The sequence below is a fragment of the Protopterus annectens genome, chromosome 1.part1 (assembly GCF_019279795.1).
Source record: "Protopterus annectens isolate FY-2018-M chromosome 1.part1, PAN1.0, whole genome shotgun sequence".
Lineage (NCBI taxonomy): Eukaryota > Metazoa > Chordata > Ceratodontiformes > Protopteridae > Protopterus > Protopterus annectens.
The window spans coordinates 458060147-458084693 of NC_056726.1; the positions used below are offsets into that span (position 1 = coordinate 458060147).

Below are 24547 nucleotides of genomic sequence, written 5' to 3' on the forward strand. Positions count from 1 at the left end.
TAAATACATTAACATTATCAACAGAATAGTTTTGAAGGACAGGTATATCTTGCAAAATATATCATTACTTTAGAACAGACTCCCCATCCACATAAAACAAAGTTCATCTCTGTCCATATTTAAGTACAGCTTGGAGCTATGGATGGGAAACAGAAAATGTACCCAGTACTATCCCCTGTTCTACTAATGAACAGAAGTAGCTCCTAAATGCTTTATCCCATGTTTGGGTCTCCCGAAATTATTTATGATATGATCGCAGTTATTCTCATTAGTGGTAATTTATAATTATGGACCATGGGATGGTTAAGGCCAATCTCTAACCATATGGGATAATTAATTTCAAGCACAAAAATTGGAAATTAGCTAGGCCATAATTCTTGGTAAATTGAGTCATACTTTTCATAGGCTATAAAACCTGAACTTTCACATAGTAAATGTAAATATATGAGCACAGAGGGATATGGCAGAGATACAGTGTAAGCATACAGTAAACAAAGTCAACTGTTAGTATTACTACTTGGTGAAAATGCAGCAACTGGGTCACACTGCAAGAAGGAATCATGGTAAATTGCACGTTATGTTTGATGGTTTGGGCAGGTAACAGTATGCATACCATACTCAAGCAGTGGAGGAAAGGGCAGAAATAAGACCACAGGATGAGATTGGTTGGGGCAAGAGGTAAGAAAGTGATTTACTTTTGGAAAAATTAATCTTTGCACAGATACACTGACTGCATAAATGGCAGTCATGTTTGATTTATCACTGTTATCTTCATGAATTAAGCAGTGTTCACAGAAATCAGCAAATAGAAAATAATTGCAAAAATGCTTCATTTCAGCTTAAATGCCTTTCTTAAAACATTTTTAAGTTTATTGACAGTTTGAAAAGTACAAAAATTTTAGCACCAGTTGTGCACAGTTTGAAGGCTAGACACAGATACATCTGACAGAAGAAATAATGATCTTCATATGATGCGGTCTGTTCCTCAGATATTCAGGATCAGGCCAATGAACTGCAAAGAAGAAAACAACATACATGTTAGCAGTTTTTCTACCATTGTTAAATATGTATGTATGAACTGGTTTCAACAAAGACAAATTTTTGTCAGAGATAGAACATCTTTAATTTTGTTATTATAGACCATAAGATATAATTATTGTTAGGTAATAAACTTTAACTGAGTAAACCCTTTATTTTCATGTAAGTCAATAAAAACAGGACAGAAATGGCTATCTTTTCCCATTTTATCAATAAAAGAGATTCACACACAGGCTATGGAACCATGGTCTACTTCATAGGCATTTTTCGTCCATCTGTATGACTCCATGCCCTTTTTAATTAGAAAATGGTTCCAGCTTAAGCTGAAGTGTCTGCACTGTCATTCTTTAATAGAAGAAGCATATGTTATAAGAAATTATTCTCAGTACTCTCTTTAAATACACAAGTATAGGCCAATACCTTAAAAAGAATGAAAAGAAACATGGGCTGGATAATGGGATAGAGGAAAAAGTAGCCAACAACTCTTTTCCCAGGGCATAGGAAAGATATGGCTTTTACTGTGGTGAGACACCCTCTAGTGATTACTGAAGGATAATTCTATGGTTATACACACACTGCTTAATAGAAGGAGTTTGTGCATGCTCTCTCTTGCAGTCTGAGAGAGATATTGGGGTCCTAGCCTGGGTAGGTATGCCCACATTCCTCCCACAGCTGTAGCCTAGTTGTCAAGACTGACCTCGGCCTATCCCTGCAGCAGCACTGCTAACATCTGGGAAGTCATCAAGTCCCACCTTCTAGGTATAATTGACAGCAAAAAGCCATGCCTCTACTGCCCCCAACCTGGCTCTTCTACTGCTTAACCTTCCAAAGGAACTCAGGTTTTCTGGGTCATAGTCCGAGCTATTTTCTTCTGTGATGCAGAGCTAGGATGTTAATTCTGAAAATGAAACATGGACTGGGCAGGAAGTGCACATAGCAAATAGGTTGAGTGGAGCATATCTGTCAAAGAAGCAAGATGAATTATTAGATGAAGTGATGGTTCATTAGGTAATTCCACAGTTACCAATGGCAAAACAATAAAAAAAAAAAGAATGAAAGACTTCCAGTGCTCTACAAATATGCTTACTGAAAGAAGTTACAAGGAAAGGCTGATATGATAAAAATCATCAGGAAGGAAAGAAATCCAGCCCATTTTTTTTCTTTTAAGGAAGACATAAATAGTGTTTTTATTAATGTCCAACGTTGACAAAATAATATTTCCCAATCGGCTGTGAAGCTTTGCGTAAGCGCATACAAGAATTGCATTTCAAAATAAAGAAAAAGAAGTATAATATACTGGCCAGGAATATGGACTCAAAACAAGAAATATATAGAGTTATGCATATGAGAGGTTCTTACCATAACAACAGTTCAGAAGAGAAGATGTTAACTGATATAATCCATTGCTGTCTAGGTACTGAATAGCATCTATCTCCAGAGAGCAGAATGGGCACAGATGTATTAGTGTATTTATTTATTAGTGTTTTGTAACTGAAATACTACACTAAAGCCAGGAGACCTATTTCAGAAACAGCCCAGAGGGGGAAAAGGAGAGCTAATTACAGAAAAGCAAAGACCATAAGTTGTTAACAGGAATATAAACTGAATATGAATCATATGGGTCTACTATAAGTGCTTGAGTCCCATGCACTTGAAGACTACTGTCTTAGAGCCAGGGACTCGAGCATCTTGTAGCGTGTGTATGCTGCCACTCACACTTGACCTCAAAAGTGAGTTTGGGCAAGCAACTGAGGAGGGAGTGGGGGTGAGATTAGATTTTAGGGCAGAGGAGTTTTGGTTTGGAGGGTAGGAGGGGAGTTTTAGGGTTAGCAAGTAATTAGGGAATTTAGGTTTAGGATGGGGATTGACGTTTTAGGGTAGGTGAGTTAGGAACTGGGTGGGAATTATAGGATCAGAGTTAGAGCTCTGGTAGGACTATATAGTTTTATACGATAAGGTGTTGGGAAGGTAAGGAGTTATGGGAGATGGGCTAGTGGGAGTTTGACTACTTGGTCTTTCAAGGAAGTGGGATCGAGCAAATGTGTTGCAAACTTCTAACACGTGAGCATTTATAGTACACCTGAGTCATACATTATTAAATAACAATTTTAACATTAGTCATTCATTCAACATTAGTTAGTAATCAATGACAACAAAATGTCAGAATAAAGCAGATATAGAAAATATGAATTTGTTTACCAAACCTAGAGCTGTTGGACATGCTCCACTTAAAGAAATCCCAATCTCTCCGAGCTAAATGCTCTAGGGACCTAAACCTTGTCACCACAATAAACAGAACACGCCGGAGGGATAGATTCCTATCTCAAAGACTTCCCATACTCTGGAATAAACTACCTATCTATGCCAAACAAAGCTCCTCATTAGCACTCTTCAAGAAAAATCTTGATGATTGGATGGAAAACAGGAAATTCACCCCAGGGATCACTTCTGTGGCTCTGCTCGACAGTGTAATTTTCTTAGGCGGCAAAAGCCAGGGTACCTTTTTGGCTGGGCTTGTATAGGCCCCAGGGCTGATAGCCTAGGAACTACCTATGAACCTATTACAATAGAATTCATTCTAAAGAAATTAAGCAAAAGGAGATCAAACAAGATAGTATAAAACCAATCCTTTGTAACTTAATTAATGAATATATAGAAATTTAAGATAATAAAATGAATACAAGGTGGTGTGCAAAAGGTGGGGAAGGTTACTTGGGGAATGGTACATAACGTTTAGACAGAAAATCTACATGTTAAGAATAACTAGAAAAGAAATAGGATGGAGAGTAGTGCTGAGAATTTAAACAAGGTAGTAGGGATAATCTAGATAGGGCAGGATTATTTAGTTTTAATTGTTAGTAGGTTAGTGTCAGTAACTCAATAGGTAGCACACTTGCTTTCCCTGCTGGAAGATCAAATGGCTCTGGGTTCTATTTCCACCCCAGGTGTTTTGATTAATTTTTCCAGTATTGACACTGCAGTGCTGCAAAGGATGGGTATTGTGCTCATGAGAGTGCCTTAAGGTCACATCTGTCTGAGTTGGTGGTAGCTCTTGTGGATGTAAAAGATCCCATGGCAGTTATTGAAAAAAGAATAGGAGAAGTTTCCTAGTACTCTGGCCAAATTTCCCTTAGTATGAAGAGCACCTCAGGTCTCCCCTAAAAAGAGGCCACTAGCCTAATGGGACTAACCTATAGGCCTAACTTGGTCAATGAAACAGTAAATAAAATAAATAGTTTTAAATAAAGGGATGTAGAAAAAGGCATAACATTCACTTTCCTTAAGAAGCATCAGGATTTCAGATCTAAATTCAGTGGTACTTTCACTGTTTCTGTCTCCATTTCAAGAAACCATGTATTTCACATGTGTAGTTTAGTATTCTTGTTGTTTTTCTTTTGGCTTTTCCCGGTTAGGGGTCACCACAGTGGAACTCTGGTCCACTAATGATTGGCAGTAGATTTTTTACAGGCGCCGAGGTTCCAGCCCGACTCCCAAACTTCAATGAAGGCACGCCCACTTCTACCAAACTTCAGGAAATAAACTGGCAAATACAAGTCTGATTAGTGCTTTAAAGTCTGTATTAAAACATGGGTATCTGATGTTCTCTCTGATAATGGACTGCAAAACAAAAGTCAGGAAATCGGATCTGCACAGACAAATGACTGGTGCCAAAGTCGCGGACTAAAACTCAGTGCCAAGAAATGCATTACAGTGCCTTTTGGGAAACCTGCCACTCAGATTAATTAATCATTAATTAATCATTGATAAGACACCCGTAAGAGTTTCAGGTCCAAGGAAGTCACAGTGCCATTTTATTTAGCCCTTATCAGACCCATCATTGAGTATAATGCCCTTTCATTTTCAAAACTTGGAATGAAATTGAAAGCAGTGTGGTGGAACTGATAGGAAAAGCAGATGGTAATGGCAGTTGAAGGAGAAAACTCTTCAGTCACCCTAGAAATAAAGCTTGACCAAGTGTCTGAAATATGTGTCTCCCTGTTGGAATATAGCAGAATGCCTCAGGAAACACAATATTTTAACTGCATATTTCAAAGAAATGACTGGAATGTAAATTGCTAAAAATACGATTAAAGCAATTTGGGGTGTACAATGTTTGCAACTAAAAATATGTCAGTATGGTTTGTTTTCATTTATATAAATGTATGGTTGCCTCTGTCATAAGTGATAATTTAATAAAGATGTTTCTTGTTTAAAAAAGAAAGCAAATTTGGATGGAGCAGCAAATAAAATATGAACTAATGGCACTGAAATTGGTTGAAGTTGAGGAGAAGTCATGCAGAGACAATCTGAGGTTTATGTAAGTACCAGAACAAACTGAAGAGAATGATTACAAATACTTCAAGAGATAATATGTTAGCATATGCTGTGGACTTTCTATTGCTGATATTAAAATAGAAGATCACACATAGTAATTAATCCTAATCTCAGACTGATAAAGAAACTGAGACCTATAGTGGTTAAAATGCAGACATACTTGTTAAAGGAAGAAATTATTTCTATTTTGTGGAGAAAGGGGAAAATCTTAAAGGCTGGAGACACAAGGGTTTATGTGGATAATGAATTTTGATTTTAAACAAAATTAACACAAATGGTTTTCTTCCTTCTGTAAGATACTGCAGGGAAATTAAATTTTATTTCAAGTTATTGTGTCTTGTATTGCTTCAGGTCTTCTGTCTGCTTGGGTTAAAAACCTATACAGACCCTCAACAGGCACAAGATGAACTGATAAAGAGAAAAGAGGATTTGGAAGCAGCAAAAGTTGCCAAGGAAGTAAACAAGCAACCAGGATGTAGAATATCAAACTATGGACATTTCACGGGAGAGATTTCCTGTGAAGCTTTCCAAAGAAAATGACTAATGAATCAAAGGAGATGAAACCATTTTCAAAAAAGTGGGAATTCCATAAAAACAATACAGTATAAATTCTTATATGGAAAAATATGTGACATAACCAAAATGTGAATTGTACTCTTAAAGATACCTTAAAAAAATCATTGAAATCAGTAAGTGCCAGGCAGAAAATAATGATTTGTTTAATATAAATGCAATAGTCTATCCATGTAACTAGCAAGTAGGATTCTGTCCAAAAAATTAATAACATGGTCTCCAAACTTTACGTAGTGAGTATTGATGTCAGTGGTACCAAATTGGATATAGTAATATTTTACTGGTTTCCCAGTATTTCAAAGGGGATGGATGAGCAACTTTTAAATCTTATTAGAAACAGATTTTGGATAAAGTGGATTCATTTTCTAGGGACTTTAATGCTCCTAATATTGACTGGATGGCTCTTGCTACATCATCAAAGGCACTAAGCTACTTGACAACTGAAAGTGTGACAAATGATTATACTCAAAAAGTAAATGAGGCAACTAGAGGAACTAATTTACTTGATGTTATTTGGATCCCTAAGAAATGAAACATGTTCCAACTATGTAATTGTAAGCTTTAAGGTTGTTTTTACACATCCTAAGTTGGTTAAGCATTATGAAATAGCAAAAATAATTTATCTATCGAACTTTGAGTCGATTAAGAAGAGTACTGAAACTTGGGACTGGTATGCTAGTTTTGAAAATAAAGCTGTAAGTGAGAACTGGGATGTTTTTCACAATTTTGTTAATATTTTGTAAGAATATCTTGTCCTAGTTTTAGTGAAAACACCCTATAAGGATGATAGACATCCCGGGGGAAGTTTGAAGTTATCTAAACTAAGAAGAAAAATATAGGTTTATGAGAAGATATAAAAATTCTCCCTCAGTTTCCAGTAGGAACAATTACAATAAATTCAGAAAAATGTACCTCATGACTATTAAAAGAGTAAGATGTAATTATGAGATATATTTAACAGCTAATCTGGCAGAATGATTCTTCCAGTATAGCATTGAAGGATGGGTCTCAAACAATCACTGACTCAAATGTATTAGTGAACATGTATGCAGATTTTTTTAGTAATTACTCCCAGGGGATCTAGGAAAATGATTTACCTGATTTACCCATACTAGTTAGAGGCACTTGCCCCAGTATGAATGAAGAAATAGTAAAGCAAGATTTGTATAAAATAAATCAAAATTTAGCAGCAGGACCTAATGGTCTTAATGGATATTTTTTAAAAAATCTGAAAAGTTGATTCCATGTTTAACTTATTTGTTCAAAAAATTATTCAAGGAAGCATTTGTACCTGAACTGTGAAAGGAAGCTATAAAAGTTCCCATTTTGAAAAGTAAACCAGGATATATGGTACAGAACTATTGACCTATTAGTTTGACTAGCATATTGGGTATGTGCTTTAAGAGGACATTGTGGCTTTTTTGTAAGCAAGTTCTGGACTTTAGCTCTGCTAAATATCAACATGGATTCCTTTTAGGGAGATCAAGTGTCACTAATTTGATATGTTTCTATGACCACATTGTTAGCTCATTTGACAACTCACTAGCCTCTGATATTGTGTTTTTAGATCTGTCTAAGGCTTTTGATTCCACCCCCATGAAACAGTTTTAAGGACTTTAATGAGAACTTATAACTCTGGCTGTGTAGCTAAATGGATACCCAAATAGCTATTGGGTAGGACCTACAGAGTGAGGATTAAAAATTCCTACTTCAAGTATAGATTGATGGCCTTGGATGTGCCCCAGGGTTCAATCTTGGGGCCCCTATTATTTGGTCTAGTGATGTCAAAATGTCCAAAATCTAAATCTGTATGGTTAAGTGAGTTTTTTGATGATATTAAGATAAGGTGAGCAGTAACTAATATTAGTGATTGGCATATGTTGCAGTCTTACTTGGATAACTTATATGAATGGATAACAATCAAAGATATGAAATTTAACAATGGAAAATGTACCATTTTACATTTTAGGCATAATAATAATATCTTTCCACTCTGGAAAATCATTTTTGTGTTTCTTTTGAGGCAATGAGAGATGTAGGTATCATGGTAGATACAAATCTTAACTTTGAAGTTAATGTGACATTTTTAAGAAGTGTTACAGTCTTATGAGGAATGTCCTTTGATGCTTCTCAAGCAGTGATAATCTGATACTACTAAAGATCTATTTAACAAGTGTAAGACCTAATATTGAGTGTGGGGGCCGTTATGTGCATTAAATGTTTTGCAACTGAAGAAGTTGGAATGAATTAAGAAACTCTACTAGACAGATAGATGGCTGCCATACTTTATTCTGTAAAGAAAGATTGGTATATTTGTCTGTATTCTTTGCCTTACCAGTTTCTATGAGGTAGCATTATTATTATGATATACAGATGCCTTAAGGGCAAATTATTGGCTGCCATATTATATATTGACTTTATTGATCATGATATTGGTACAAGGAATACAATTTTAGATGTAAGAATTCTATTTCCAATTCAAAGTTAGAGAGATCTTTCTTTCATATTAAGGCAGGAAGGATGAGGAACTCATTACCTAGACATGTAAGATCAGCAAATGATTTATCAGCATTTAAATGGGCATTAGATAACTTTTTTTTAATTATGTATTCTCTAGTGATGTCTATTAGGTAAAATTTTGTTATTTTATTTATTCAACCATTGAATAATATAGGTGTTATATCTCAAATTTTACTTAAAGAATGTTTATATCTAAATGAAGGGGGAGTTATTCAGCATGCTGTTTGATGGAAGTTTCTGTTTTCAAGGTGCAAACTGTGTTGTGTTGTTTTTAATAATGATAATATAACAGTGGGTGAAGAAAGGGGAAATAAGTAAATAAATTATGGCTATAAAAGGAAATTAAACATTAGTGGATGGAAACAGTAGGCAACATTGCATAAAGTTAATTTTGTAAAACATCTTTGTTAAATCACAATTTACATGATGATATAAATACACCAACATTAAAAAACAAACAAAACATAGTTACATTGTCATTATTTTCATGCTGTATACATACACATTATTTTAACAATTATTTTTTACTCCAGCATTACATAAGTTACTCAATTCCTGCCTTCCTTTAAACCCCAACCCTCCTCCTCCTCCTGAAATTGTTATGCATGTATTGTTCATATAAATTCCAATTATTTCTATATAAATTCCTCATTCACTTTTTTAAAGATACCACCTTCTGTGCAATCTTTTACTATATTCAGTAATTCAACTGGAGTTGGTTTATATTTTGATTCACATTTTCTAGCAATTGCATTTTGGCAGCCAATCGCATCAAACTTAGTAAGGCCATACTATAGCTAAACAATTCAGACAATGCATCCCAGCTCAAAAGAATCATTTCCTTATTTGCAACCCTTCTCTCCCTCAATATTTCTGACAAAGTATACTGTACAGAATTTTTAAAATCTCCAAATGCAATACACTCCCAAAAAGTATGATCTCAGTTATCTCTTTCATTCCCATCATTCATCCAGCATTTTATCTACATGAAAAAAATCCTCTGAAGTTCTTAAATCTGCCTGGGGTATAAAAATGCCTATGTATACATTGCCAAGCAAAAATAATAAATCTTATGAGTTTTGTTGCATACTTGGGAGCCATGCAGATGTCATCCCATTGTTTCTATGTAAATTGCCTTTCCACTCTTTTACCAATGTTTTATAACCTTCCTTGATTGATTTCTATAGTTGTTTTGCAATATTTTATGTGTCCCACTTCTTATCCTTTTAACATCACCTTCTTTTCTTGACATAAGAAAAAACTCTACGAGAGCTGGTCTTTCACTTAGTACCCCCATCCCTCGCTCACATAGCACTCCCCTATCCCACAGAAAGTTGTTTCTGGTAATGCTTGCATTAGGTCTAAGAATAATTACAAAATTAATGAGCCAAGTATGTTGACTAAAAGTAGGTTAGATAGCAAGATTCACTGGAAACACTGACTGAGGGAAATTGTTTAAATGCAGAAAAATGTTATGTATGGGCAAGACTGTTTTGTGTAATTAACATGTAAACTATGCATACTGGAAGATGGTTTAAATCCATTGAGATTTGTAATTACCAGTGAGGAAAATAACAATTTCATTTAATTTTGTCACTTGGTTAAACTCACACTTGTTATCTGGTTTCAGAATGGGAGGTTCTCAGTATGTGGGCAGATCTGTCCCTAGCATTGTTGGAATGCAACTTGCTTTTCTTGAAAAGCTGTGCTTCACTGAAAGAGGATCGAGTCATTACATCTGGATAGTTAAGTTTGACCTTTTGAAAATAGCTAGAGCATTTGAAATATGTAATGAAAGGAAACAGAATATGTTAAAATGTGCATATTGCAGCAATGAATAACCTGAAGAAATGAATATAAAATAATGTATACAGTTTGGATATCTAGCAACACAATGAAAGAAGGACAGCTTCAGAAATAAAATGCCACAGGCAAGTGAAGTAAACAGATCAGTGATTTATAATAGCTATTTTCCAGCTTAAATGAGTAAATCAGGTGTCAGTCTGATTACAGAGAACTGTAAGAGGCTTTACCCTGCAGTTTGTACACATCATCTGTTCTATTGCCTTGCAAACATACTTCTATTGTTAATATGCTGCTTTTCTGTTAGGTAGGGAGGGACTTGTGTATTCTAATAATAGATCAGGTTTAATTGGGGCAGCATTATGCAAAAGTACATAAAGCAACACAAAAAGTGATAGAAACAAGACTATGAAAGACCAGTTTGTAACAGGAAGACAAGAAATATAAGCTAAGTGAAATAAAATCTAAGCTTTACCATGGCACAATTTGACTTATTGGTTTGGACTGTTTAAAGGCATGGTGACAGAGATAACAAAAGGAGACGTGACATATTTATAATAGTAATGCACACATTATAATAGTACAAGAAATGCACCTGAATCATAAAGAACGCAAAAGTTTTGTAAAGAAAATTGGGAAGAATAGTTTCCATACTGGAATGGAAGGATAGTGAAAGAAAGGGGCCTTATTTAAACGGGTAAGGGAATAAAGATTGAGGAACAAATAAAGGAAAGGCAGGGAAGATTTACAGTGTTGAGAGTTTACTGCCACTCTACATTATATTCCACTGGAACAGTGAGGCAATATATAAAGAATATTGTAGGATAAGTCATCCTTTCACCAAGGATGTACTGCTGGAGCAGTGAGGCAATATATAAAGAATATTGTAGGATAAGTCATCCTTTCACCAAGGATGTACTGCTGGAGCAGTGAGGCAATATATAAAGAATATTGTAGGATAAGTCATCCTTTCACCAAGGATGTACGGTAGAAACTGGAACACTATAGGAAATAAAGAAAACATCTCTGGAGGGTCAAGGTATCACACAATAGAGGCTGAGGGCAGAAACCTAGAGAAATATATGCATGTATTTGAACTTACTGATGTGAAAATAATAGTGAATGAAGTGGAATATACATTTTACTCAATCAAAATGCAGTTCTTGGGTAAGATTAGATAGACATTGCATATCAAAAAATAATATAACATACTAGCCCAAACCATGAAAACAGATCTAGTGTCAGACAATGCACCTACAGAAATGAAATTTTGTAAACAAGTAAAGGTCTTTTGTGATAAATGAAGTAACCCAGGAACCAGCTCTAAATCCAGAAAAGAACACCACCAGCAACAGCACAAACAGCAGTTTTTCTCCAATTTTATTTCACAAAGTTACAAGATTTAGCACTTTCATCGGTACTGGAAGACTTTATCAGAATAAAGTCACTCTGTTTTCCATTGAATTTATACTAAACACGGTACAAGCATTGAACATAATTTCCTGCTTATACAAAACCTAATCTTGTTAAAACTGATACAACTTCCCAGCAAGGTAATATAAATGAAAGCACATATTTTAAAATGTATATTATGTAAAAGACATTAACACAGCTTGTATTTGTTCATAAAATCATTTTGAAACATTTTTTATAGATAATTTTCATCATAATTTAGCAGCCCTCATTTTTAATACAGGACCTAGTGAAAGCTGCCCATTAATCTCTGGGAGTGTCCCTGCATTTAACCACAGTTACCATAACAATTCACGGTACTCCAATAAGATTTCCCACTGTGCACCCCTTGGGCTTGGTTCAACCTGTTCTAACACCCAAAATAAAATTCTCCCACTGGGGCAGTTTTTCAAATGCTTGCAAAGTGCATTGATTTCCATGCAGTGGGAAATTTCATAATGGTGTTCATAGACCCTAGTTTTGAATAGTCTCTCCATTTTCCCCACATAGTAGGCTGAACATATTTGACAGAACACTAAGCAGACCACCCCTTTAGATGTACAATTAAAATAGTTCTTAACTGTTAAAGGGGTCTGTATAGTACTTATTTGGATTTCTTGTCTTCGGGCCATGTATTTACATTGATTGCACATCCCACACTTACAGGTCCCCACTTTCCTAGGTAGGTTCCTACAGTTCTGCTTCTTAGGAGTCCCTTCAAGTAAATTTTTGATATTGGGCTCTCTTTTGTAGCCAAAAAGTGGAGGCCTGGAGAAAACATCAGGTCTGTTGAGCATTGTAGAAAAATATGGCAGTATTTCTGTAGAATTATTTTAGTTTCCTTGGTGTCAGAACCATACTTAAGGGTCAAGGACCTTGTTAAATCCTCTTTAGATCCACTTGAGATGGTACCCTTACCATCTGGTGGCTGCAGGTCCTGTACAGTGGAGCTGTCATGGTCCTCTTTATTAGGGCTATCAACTAAATCAGAGGAACCAAGCAATGGGATATATTTGGTACTCCAACCCCTTTCAATTTCCTCTCTCACATTATTAACCATTGGTTCCGGATAGCCCTGCTCAAGCACATCTGGGTCACAAAACTAAGTTCCTCTTCTAAGTCTTCTACATTAGATGTCATACGGGCAATACGTACCATTTGCCCTTTAATTATACTTCTCTTCTGATAGAAGGGATGGTTACTTGCATAGTGTAGATAAGAATTAGTAAAATTACTCTTCCTATAAATCTTGGATTTAAGTTTGTGGTCAACCAAATATTTCATTAATTTCATGTCCACGAAGTTTATTTCCTCTGTCCCAACATTTTAAGTAAATCTCAAAAATTCCATGGTTTGGTTAATACAAGTAATAAAATCATCCAGTTCATCCCGTGTAGCTTTCCAAAGAATAAAAATATCATCCAAAAAGCAGAAGTACACTAACATTTTAGAATAATGTGTTGAACTGAGTAACTCTGTTCCCTGTTCAATAAAACCAAGTTTGCAACCAAAGGAGCATACACTGTCCCATGGTGATGCCACTAATCTGTGTATAGTACTCGCCTTCACAGAAAACAAAGTTATTGTCTAATACTAGTTCTAACATTTCCATAACTAGCCACAACTCTGTGTTAGATAAATATATGATTCTGGTAATGACTTCAGACACATATTTTAAACCAGTTGAATATGAGGGATCACTGAAAACAAATCTTGGATATCAATTGTAGCAAACAACACACCACGGTCATAATATTTGTCAGAGATTTTAGCAAGAAAATCCCATGAATCCACCAAAAGGTGATGGTGAGGGTAGCTCTCCAAAGTATTCAGTATTACCACAGGAACTAGACGTGTATATACTTTCATTATTATAGGTTTATAAGTAAGTACTAGGCTAGTTGCCCTTGTGGGCCAATTTAACCTTAGCCAATTTCCCTTTTGGTGTTTCAGTTAACTTATGCCATTTGTTGTTAGATTGGTCTTACCCGTCCCATGGTTAATAATTATATATTACCCCAATGAGAATAACTGGGATCATACCACAGATAGTTTGAAGGGGCCCATGTATCTGATAAAGTATTTAGGGGCTGCCTCAGTCCATAACTCTTTACTTTATATTAGAGCCATTAGCCAAGGATGGAGAAATGATAATGATAAAATAGCTATTTCTGCGAATGACATAACATTATATGTTATCAGCCCTTCTTTGTGGAGTCTGCATGTCCTCCCCATGGTCGAGTGGTGTTTGAAAAACATGCATGAATGGGTGTGCCTTCGTTGAAGGTTGGGCATCGAGCTGGCACCTCGGCACTGTAAAAGTCTACTGCCAATCATTAGCGGACCAGAGTTTCGATGTGGCTACCCCTAACCAGGAAAAGCCAAAAGAAGAACATCAGCTTGCATAACCAGGTCTAATGTTAAAGTTGAAGAAAGATATGTGGAGGTTGGAAGGTAATTTTGTTAAACCACAACTTGTAGATTTTATAACTGAGCCAGAACAGAAATTATAGACTGGAAAAATACAGCTGAGGCTTGAACAAACTTGGCAGGCCAGAAAAAAAGAGTAATTAGTTGAGCATATAAGGAAATATTAGATTTGAGAAGACAGTATAGTATGAAGGTAGAAATAGCAAGGAGAGAATGATTAAATAAAGATATCACAGATGATCAGTACAGGAAAATATGTCTTAATTCTAGGTATGCAACTAAATGGAGTCCATATGAAATACTTGTATGAAAATGGTTTTGCAAATATTTCTATATCTCCTTGGTACCTGAGAAATGCTCCTGCTGATAAGAAACAAGTTGGAGATGTGATGGTTTAGAAAGAGTTTTTTGGAGCATATATATTTAGGAATATATAGAGTTGCTTCAGTTCATAAATAGTGACTTAAATAATATGTCAAGTCTTATACTTGGGAGAGATTTTAACCTCAGTATAGATATGGTTTTGTTGATTTGCTTTAAAATAACATGTGCTAGGAAGGAAAAGTGATGCTATCTTTAATAGTGATAGCGGTTTAAGAAAGCTATAACTAGAAAATGGAAAACCAAAGACAAATTATTAATAAGTGAGGTGAAAAGATGATTATGGAGATTGAAAACATGGAACTGAGAACTATTAGACAGCAGAAATTATTTCTGTAGTTAAAAAAAATGGGCTGTATGCATACCTTCCAACCGTACCGAATTACTCTGTTTTTACCACGTTTTGGGGTCCAAATAATGGGGTGCCAGGATTTCCGAGTGGCACCTCTTAATTCCGAACTTTTTATTTAAATTTTTTTTGGGGTTTTTGAGCTGACATCATCACGTGCGCAATGACATCAGCTCCATGGAACGGCCTACAGCCTGTCAGAATTGAGCTCAAGGGCTCACGTGTGCATTTCCGGCTGCTGAAACAAGCCACGAGGGAATGGAATAGGAATAATGGTGGTAGCTGCAAGCAGAAATGGTGGTTCCATGAACGGAATGATGAGGACTGCAGAGGAGGTTGGAAGCAAGCAGGAATGGTGGTTTCACGAATGGAAACAAGCCACAAGATGATAAGGACTGCAGAGGAGGTATTTATTTATGTTTTTTATGATGCAGGACTGCAGAGGAGGTATTTATTATGCTGCGCTGAAGTGTGTGTGTTTAGCTGAAGTTTTTTATGATGCAGAGCTGAAGTGTATGTGTCTAGCTGAAGTTTTTTATGATGCAGAGCTGAAGTGTGTGTGTGTGTGTGTGTGTGTGTGTGTGTGTGTGTGTGTGTGTGTGTGTGTGTAAAATGCCCCAGGTGAATATACCCCTATACCTTGAGTACAGGTAACAACAGCCTAAAGTCCCTACCCACCACCACTTGTGAAAACGTTCCAGATTTATGCCTCATATTTTTGTTCTGTTCCTCATAAAATCTGTGGTTTTCTGGATTTTTGTGGCAAATCAGTGAAGGATTGAATTCACTAAATAATGACAGCTTTTGAATTTCAGACTTCATAGTCTTCAGAAAATAAATGGTAACACAAAACCTTTTATTCTAGCAATTGTCTAAGTTTATAAGATCAGTATTTGAATTTAACCCTATTTTGGGGCTGTATTCCCCCATTATTGGATTTGTCCAGGTTTTCTGTGTTAAGAGGTTGAGAGGTGTGGTAAGATGTGAGAACTGAATTCACTAAATGATAGCCATTTAAGTTTCAATCTTCCTATCTTTCAGGAAACTGCTGATTTGGCATAGTGGTATGTTACTCTGACTGTAGTGCACAAGGTCCTGGGTTCAAGACTTGGCAGTGAAATGCATGGTGGTAACACAACATTTTATTCTAGCAACTTTCCAAAATTATAAAAGCAATGTTTAAAATGTGTCCCTGGTTTTTGTCCCCCCCCCCACAAATACATTTTGGACTTTTCCATATTTCTTGTGCTGCAAAGTTGAGAGATACAGTTGCGTGTCTTGTGGATTTTACAAGGAGTTGAGAGCTTCAGGGGAAGAGGAGTTTAGTGTTGCTTATGCTGGGGCTGCTTGCACTGTTAATAGCATAACAGGTTAAATACTTGCTTTTGATGCAGAAGGCTGTGGATTCTACTCCCACAGTATGTAGATGCATTGCTGATACTGTACTGTGTTGTGCTTTTAAAGGGGGTGGGTGTAACAAGTCAAGGGTGCAGCTACAAATAGAACAGAAGTGAGAAAATGACATGCACAAGGGCATTTGTGCCTCAGTGGAAAAAGCAACAAATATCATTAACCCAAATTCAGGAACAGAAGATCAGAATTATTATGTTCTGTGCTGCATCATAAAAACATATTTTTTAAAAAGTACAGTACATTTTCCAGCATTCAAGATAAAATACATATTTTTTCACTGTAGACAGTGGAGAAGCAAGAGTGGCCAGTTAGCTGCACCTGGATTACAATGATAGTTTTGATGCTTCAGGATGAATGTAGGAAAGGGTCTGTCAGTACTTGGACTAAAAACTGGAAGTCTTAAAACATGCAGTTTGCTAGTTTATTTTGTTGTGCATGTACAGCTATTGAGTTGGTCTGATAACACAAATCAGAGTAAGTCAAGCAAAAAACTGAAACTGAAAATAGGTTTGAGAAGTTGTGCAAGATGCCCATGGCTTACACTACTGTGTGTGGAAGTAGACTTTTATGATGGGAATGTTCTGAATTGGGCAGTTTTGTCATTATTGGTTCATGCATTTTGTTTCATTGTCTACTGGAAAAAATATTCAAACAATAAATTTAAAATGCACTCTAAGTCTAACACGTGTGCTGTATTTTACAAGGAATATAATAAAGTCAGGAAGGTGTATCAAAGAACACATGTATGTTTTTTGTTTTGTGTACAAGGGGCCTATGATTTGAAAACAGCCCAAAGGTAATCTTTATCCACCACTGGCCGGATGCATTTTCTTTGGATTCATTTTGGGTTTCAATACTGTTTCAATGAATGTGAGTTTCAAGGGCAGAGAAGTTTTAATGCTAAGTCTGTTTTCATTGTGGGACAGTATTGCTTTGTTTAGCAGATGTCTATTAGTGTTTGTGCACTGTGCTATAAAATATAAAAATAAAATCCAAATAATCATTGTAGAAGTAAAGCAGTATTCACATTAGTGTTTATGGTAAAAGGGGCGAAATAGCCAGGTAATGGGACATTGGAATGTCTGCAGGGGGACTCTGATGCCATATTTTGGTTGTCTGTTCTTCAGTTTGCATTTGAAAGTTGGTATTCCGCAATTCCATTGGAGTTGGTGGGGTTACGTAATTATGTATGCACAATTAATGTTAATCAGCGTACAGATTTGTACCTATTTTTCATGGGCCTTGTCCAGATTTTTGATGTTTCCAGATTGAGATGTATGGCTGTATGGCATTCCGTAATGGAAATTAAGCCTGAATAGGACATTGACATGGAACAAAGTACCTAGGATGTTTGTTTAATAAAGTAGATGGAATTACAAGGAGTAAAGTCACTGGTCCAGTTGATAAGAAATGCAGTATGGTGATAGCAAATTAATATGGTCAATAGTTAATTTGTTGTCTCAAATTACATTGTACACAGTTAATTTGTGTGTTTAACTGTTTTTTAAGGCTTTATGTTAAATCAATATAGATAGAATAGTTGAGTATGATATATGAATTTGCATGCTTAACAATGACAAATTATTGAAAGTTAAATGTAAGCACTGATTGTTTTACATGAGGCTAGTTTATTAGTACTCTATTAGCATATAACTATAAAAGACTGTAACAGAAATCAGTGTGTAAATAGCAAGTGCACCACGCACAGGGATTGCACAGCATGTAGAAATGAAAATGTGGTAATCATTAAGGTACTGATATTGCTTAAAAAAGAAACAATTTGCTCTAAAGGGTAACCAAAGACAGAGAAGAGAACAGATACTGAATAAGTTTTAATTCCATAGCACTTTAGAAAACTTTTAAAGAATTTAGCACGTAGCTCCATATTTGATTGGTTGTTTAAAAATGGTTGACATCAAACTAGGATTACATTGAAAACTTTGTGCAGCATGTCCAGAATGACAAAGGACAGCTAGCAGTTCAAGGTTTAAGAGCCCTTTGACATTCTTACCTAGCATGGAAGTCCCATTTGAAAGAAAAGCAATGGAGATATTAGCACCACTTGTAAAATCAAGCAAGGGCCACCTGTATATCTTGGTAATCACTGACTATGCAGAAAAAAATGTCCTGAGGCAGTACCCTTACAAAGATCTAATTCAAAGCCCATAGCAAAAGAACTAGCACTGTTTTTTTTTTCTAGAGAAGGAATTCTACCAGAAATTCATACCGACCAAGGTACTTTATTCATGTCAGGAGTAAGACATGCACTTTGTCTTTTTTTTAGAGTGAAACAGGTACGGACATCTCTATACCACTCCCAAGCACAGGGGTTAGCTGAGCACTTTAATAAGACCTCACAGTCTATGTTGGAAAAGGCTATAGAAATGGATGGGAGAAATAGGGACTGACTGCTTCTACAGCTTCTCTTTGCTTTAAGGGAAGTACCCTAAGCCTGAAATGGATTTCATGCCATTTGAACTGCTATATATCACACATTCCTGGGGCTTAGTAAGTATAGCAAAAGAAACATGGAAGGAGGAAAACAGTCGGTGTCATAGAGCATTTTACATACCTGCAGAACATGTTAATAACTATAATGTCTACAGTAAAAGAACATATGGAGAAAGGACAGTAGATACATGAGAGAGCAAGCATATTCACAAAAGTGCATGTCTCAAGCATTTCAAATCTGAAAACAAATGAAAGTAATCCAGAAAACTTGAGTCAGATCTGATATCCCTCCAGTGATGCCAAGGATGACAAGACTAATGAGAAACAGTATAAAGGATTAGACCAGATAAAATCACTTTAGCTAGCAGATCGAACAGGTAGATGGACATATTTTCTTGTTCTAATACATTACATTCAGTAGGTCAGTTACTTAAAGGCAGTTACAGACATTGGTGAGAAGGTCCAGCAGAGTTGACTGGAGGAACATCGGAGAGATGTAAAAACAAAGAACCAATCTCATTTTCCAGAGGTTTGTCCTAAATTTAGATATTCCTTGAAGCACATTCCTTTGTGGTCTGCTCAGATAATGCTCAGGTCTTTAGAACACTGATGCAGTTTGTCATGTGTTTGATTCCAGAATGATCTCAAACATTATTTACATTTAACCAAGTTTCTGAAGTTTGCAATACAGTGAAAATTGTTTATCCCATGGCTCCACTCTACTCTACTCTACTGTATTTGAACAAGAACACTAATCTACCTACATACTTAACTGAATAAACTTCTTGAAACTTCATCAAGGAAACTTTATTACTCCTGCATGGACGGCATTAGAAAGAGAGTTTCCGAGATCTGATAGCAAAAGTGATTTTATCTGGTGTGATCCTTTATACCCTGTTAAAGATTTCAAATCAGGGGATGAAGTATTTGTGTTAGTTTGCAATGCTGAAAGGAGCTAAGAGGTAGGGACCTTTTGAAGATGTAGAAAACATAAATGAAATATATTATAAAGTGATACAACAGTGAAAAGGGGAAGCAAAACAGCTATATCACATAAATGCTCTGAAACCTTGGAAAGAAACTGAAGTTTCTGCAGTAAGTATGTTTGCAGAGGGAGTTAAGGCCCCCAAAACATGTCCTGAAGTCTAAACAAATGAGTCATTAGCAATATCTCGGAAATAAGAAAATAAATTTGTACTCAGGAATAAAGACATATTTTGAGAGTTGCTTGACTAATCCCATCCAGCACAGTAGAAAGTACACCTGGTGAGAAAGTCAGTTTGAAACTGTGTGAAATACAAAAATCTCATTGCAAGTAGTTAAGAGAAAGATAAAAAAATGCTTAATCTTATAGTCATAGAAGAAGGCCAAAGTGAGTGAAATAATAGAATGATGCTATGCCTTCGGCCTACTTCCTATCCAAGAATGTGAGAACTAGTGGTTCTTTGCTATGGGGTCATGTGGCATGCTGACTGAAGAGCCTAGAAAACATGTCTCATTGTGGATTTATGTCTGCTAGGGATACCTTTACCAGAGGGTGGGTAATGGAAAGAAAATACAAAGCTAGTAGGCAAACCAATGAGAGGCAGATCTCCATAGAAACTCACAGGGAGCACTGCCTCTGGGTGTAAATGAAGGCTACTACCTCTGTGGGTTTAAGTAATCTATGGAAGAAGAGTTTTTAGGGATCCACATGTAAAGGACAGAAATATGTCTCTGAAAACTGGAAAAAGCAGTAACTGTTCTGAAAAGCTGTTGGAATTGCCTGTTAGTACATAACCATAGCCTTGGAGGAAAATACTGATATTTTGTAACTATTATTTTGTATACTGGTCAACTTTGACTAAAGCACTCTGTACTGTAGAATACTGGAAACTATTGAAACTTTGCGTTTCCGTGAGTTCTCCAGCCAACACCTGCTCTTTATGAAGTCCAATGTCAAGGGTCAGCTAGTCAGACTCTAGTGAATTATCAATGAAGACCAAGTCTTCCACTTGGAATGCCTGCACTTACTTGAATTGTTTAAAGTTCATAGCTACTCTGCAGTCCTGCTTAAAAAGCTATACACAGAAGTCAGCCTTTCCAGGCCAACCAAATTCAGACCCATTCTCAAGCACGGTTACACTGCTGAACCCCCAACATACCAAAGCAAGACTTAATGCTCAGGTTCCCTATCCCCATTAACCTAGACATGACCCCCATCAAAAACATTATCCACAAAAACTAGTGCATGGGTTTACTTTATGCGCCCAAACACGAAAAACCAGAATCCGAATAGCGCAACACATAAAGAGCAAACTACAAATACATCAAAAGTACTAAAGCTTGAAATTTAAAACCTCGAACCATCATAGTTGGCCAACCCACCACCCGCAACACACTACCTACCTAAACACAATAAAAAAAAACACATACATACACTAACCAAAACCCTACTTCTAACCCTAAATCAAAGCACCAAAACCCTACTGCTAACCCTACACTAAACCCCACATACACAACTATATATGCACTATCCTTAACCCCTCAGTAACCCTAAGGTCCGTAACTACTGCACACTTCCCCTACGGAGCTATACCCAAACAAACTAACTATTCCATACACATACACTTAACAAAACCCTACACTAAACATTACACACATTACATACAAAAAACCTTACATACACTACCTACCTATGCACTTACCTTAACCCCTCCCTAACTCTAAGGCCCGTAACTATTGCACACTTACCTTACGGAGCTATACCACAGATGGGCCAACTATGCAAATTCGATATTTCCACTTTCGCCTTTTTGTTTGTTTGATGTATTCGCGGTTCGCTCTTTACATGTTGCGCTGTTTGGATTAGGGTTTTTCAGCTTTTGAGCGAGGAAAGTAGACCCCTGGTGCATCACCCATAATGACTGCACTCTGCACCAAACACTGGGTGACAGACCCATTTTTAGTTACAAAAAAAACAAAAACTCTGAAAATTCTTTTTCAGAAACATGAGACCTTCTCTATTGATCCCCCCCAGTGACTGGATCCCCTGTATGACCGGAATGCAGCCATGTGGTAGCTGCACTGTTTGCAAATACATTCTTTCCTGCTGCAGCTACATGTTTCCCCACAACAACTTTAATATCCAAATATCCGAACGCTACTGCAGCAGCACTAACAGTGTGGTATATACAGCAATTTGTGCAAACTGTAACAGTTCTTACATAGGAAAAATAGTTAGGAAATTCTTGGATAGAGTCAAAGAACATTTACTTGCCATTAAGCATTGAGATAAATCCAGTGCTCTACCCAAGCACAGCCTCAGATGCACAGGGTTTTCAAAATTCAACTTCCTTACCTTAGAAAGAATAAGCCCCTTTTTCAGGGATGCAGACAACCTGCTAGAACTTAGAATGCAACTGCTTCTTTAAGCAGACTTTTTCCCAGGCATAAATGAAAACATTAACATTAAGTGTGCGTTCAAATGACCTGCAGCCCCAATTGTTAAACTGAACTTGCTTTACAACAACAGCACCACCTGTATTTCACCATAAGTACATAACTATTAACCAAATAAAACTTTTTACTAATGCATTGTTCAGCTTTGGTAGGTTTTTTTATATTACTCTGGTTGGTCAATGTGGCTTATTTATTGCACTATTGTTTAACTGCAGTTTCATTTCTGATGAAATTCTAAATAATTAAATACCAAAAGTGCTAAAATATCAAAAAAAAAAAAAACATTTCTGATGAAGTTCTAAATAATTAAAGGACGAAAGCACTAAAAAATCCTATTGGCTCAGCTTGTTTCTCTGTGGAGTACTTGGAATAGTTCCTTCATGCAGTTTACTTCCTCCTCATATATATATATATATATATATATATATATATATATATATATATATATATATATATATTATAGAGAGAGAGAGAGAGCCTACTCTGCCACAATCCTACATGGAAAACAACTAGCTGGCTGAAAAACAAGCCTATAAGAGCATTCACTCTTCCGAGCTTATTCTCTTACAGACTGCAGCACACATAAACACACACATATATATCATGGTTGAAATCATGGCACTTATTTTTCTTTCAGCTTTTCCTGGTTAGGGGTCACCATAGCGGATCACCTGTTTCCATTTCTTCCTGTCCTCTGCATCTTGCTCTGTTACACCAACCACCTGCATGTCCTCTCTAACTACATCCATAAACCTTATCTTAGGCCTTCCTCTTTTCCTCTTACCTGGCATCCCTCCTCAGCACATGTCCAAACCAATGCAATCTTGCCTCTCTGGCTTTGTCTCCAAACTGTCCAACCTGGGCTGACCCTCTAATAAATGTATTCCTAATCCTGTCTACCCTCGTCAAACCCAGTGCAAATCTTAACATCTTTAACTCTGCCACATCTAGCTCTGACTCCTGCCTTTTTGTCAATGCCACTGTCTCCAACCCATATAACATAGCTGGTCTCACTACCCTTTTGTAGACCTTCCCTTTCACTGTTACTGGTACTCATCTGTCACAAATCACTCCTGACACTCTTCTCCACCCTGCCTGTACTCTCTTCTTCACCTCTCTTCCACACTTGCCATTACTCTGAACTGTTGATCCCAAGTATTTAAACTCATCCACCTTTGCTAACTCTACTCCCTGCATCCTCACCATTCCTCAATCCTCCCTCTCATTTACACACATATATTCTGTCTTAGTCCTGCTGACCTTCATTCCTCTTCTCTCTAGAGCATATCTCCACCTCTCCAGGGTCTCCTCAACCTGTTCCCTACTCTCACTACATATCACAATGTCATCTACAAACATCATAGTCCACGGGGACACCTGTCTGATCTCATCTGTCAACCTGTCCATCACCAGTGCAAATAAGAAAGGGCTTAGAGTTGATCATTGATGTAATCCCACCTCCACCTTAAATGCATCTGTCACTCCCACTGCAGATCTCACTGCTGTCACACTACCCTTGTACATATCCTGTACCACACTTACATACTTCTCTGCCACTCCCGACTTCCTCATACAATACCACAACTCCTCTCTAGGCACCCTGTCATATGCTTTCTCTAAGTCCACAAAAACACAATGCAACTCCTTCTGACCTTCTCTGTACTTCTCCATCAACACTCTCAGAGCAAACACTGCATCTGTAGTGCTCTTTCCTGGCATGAAACCATACTGCTGATCACTAATCATCACCTCCCTTCTTAACCTAGCTTCCACTACTCTTTCCCATAATTTCATGCTGTGACTGATCAGTTTTATCCTCTGTTGTTACTACAGCTCTGCACATCACCCTTATTCTTAAAAATTGGTACAGAAACAATTTTTCTCCACTGCTCAGGCATCCTCTCAGTTTCCAAGATTTCATTAAACAATCTGGTTAAAAATTCCAGTGCCATTTCTCCTAAACACTTCCAAGCTTCCACTGGTATGTCATCTGGACCAACAGCCTTCCCATTCTTCATCCTCTTCATAGCTATCCTTACTTCCACCTTGCTAATCCATTGCACTTCATGATTCTCTATCCCCCCATCATCCAGCCTTCTATCTCTCTCATTCTCTTCATTCATCAGCCCCTCAAAGTATTCCTTCCATCTGTTCAACACATTCTCCTCGCTAGTGAGTACGTTTCCCTCATTATCCTTTATCACCCTTACCTGCTGCAAATCTTTCCTAGCTCGGTCCCTCTGTCTAGCCAATAGGTACAGGTCCTTTTCTCACTCCTTAGTATCCAACCTTTCATACAACTCTCTATACGCCTTATCCTTAGCCTTTGCCACCTCTCTCTTTACCATGCACCTCACCTCC

The 24547-nt window shown here is 36.8% G+C and overlaps 1 protein-coding gene across 1 annotated transcript in view; it reads right to left on the bottom strand.

The window, feature by feature from the left end:
• Positions 1-844: 844 nt before the first annotated feature.
• The window catches only part of CAPN9 (calpain 9), a 626364-nt gene continuing 602661 nt past the window's right edge, over positions 845-24547 (bottom strand). The window contains exon 20 of the mRNA XM_044076034.1: positions 845-1012. Within this exon, the coding sequence (XP_043931969.1) occupies positions 986-1012 (27 nt within the window). The 3' untranslated portion in view covers positions 845-985. The remainder of the gene's footprint in view (positions 1013-24547) is intronic.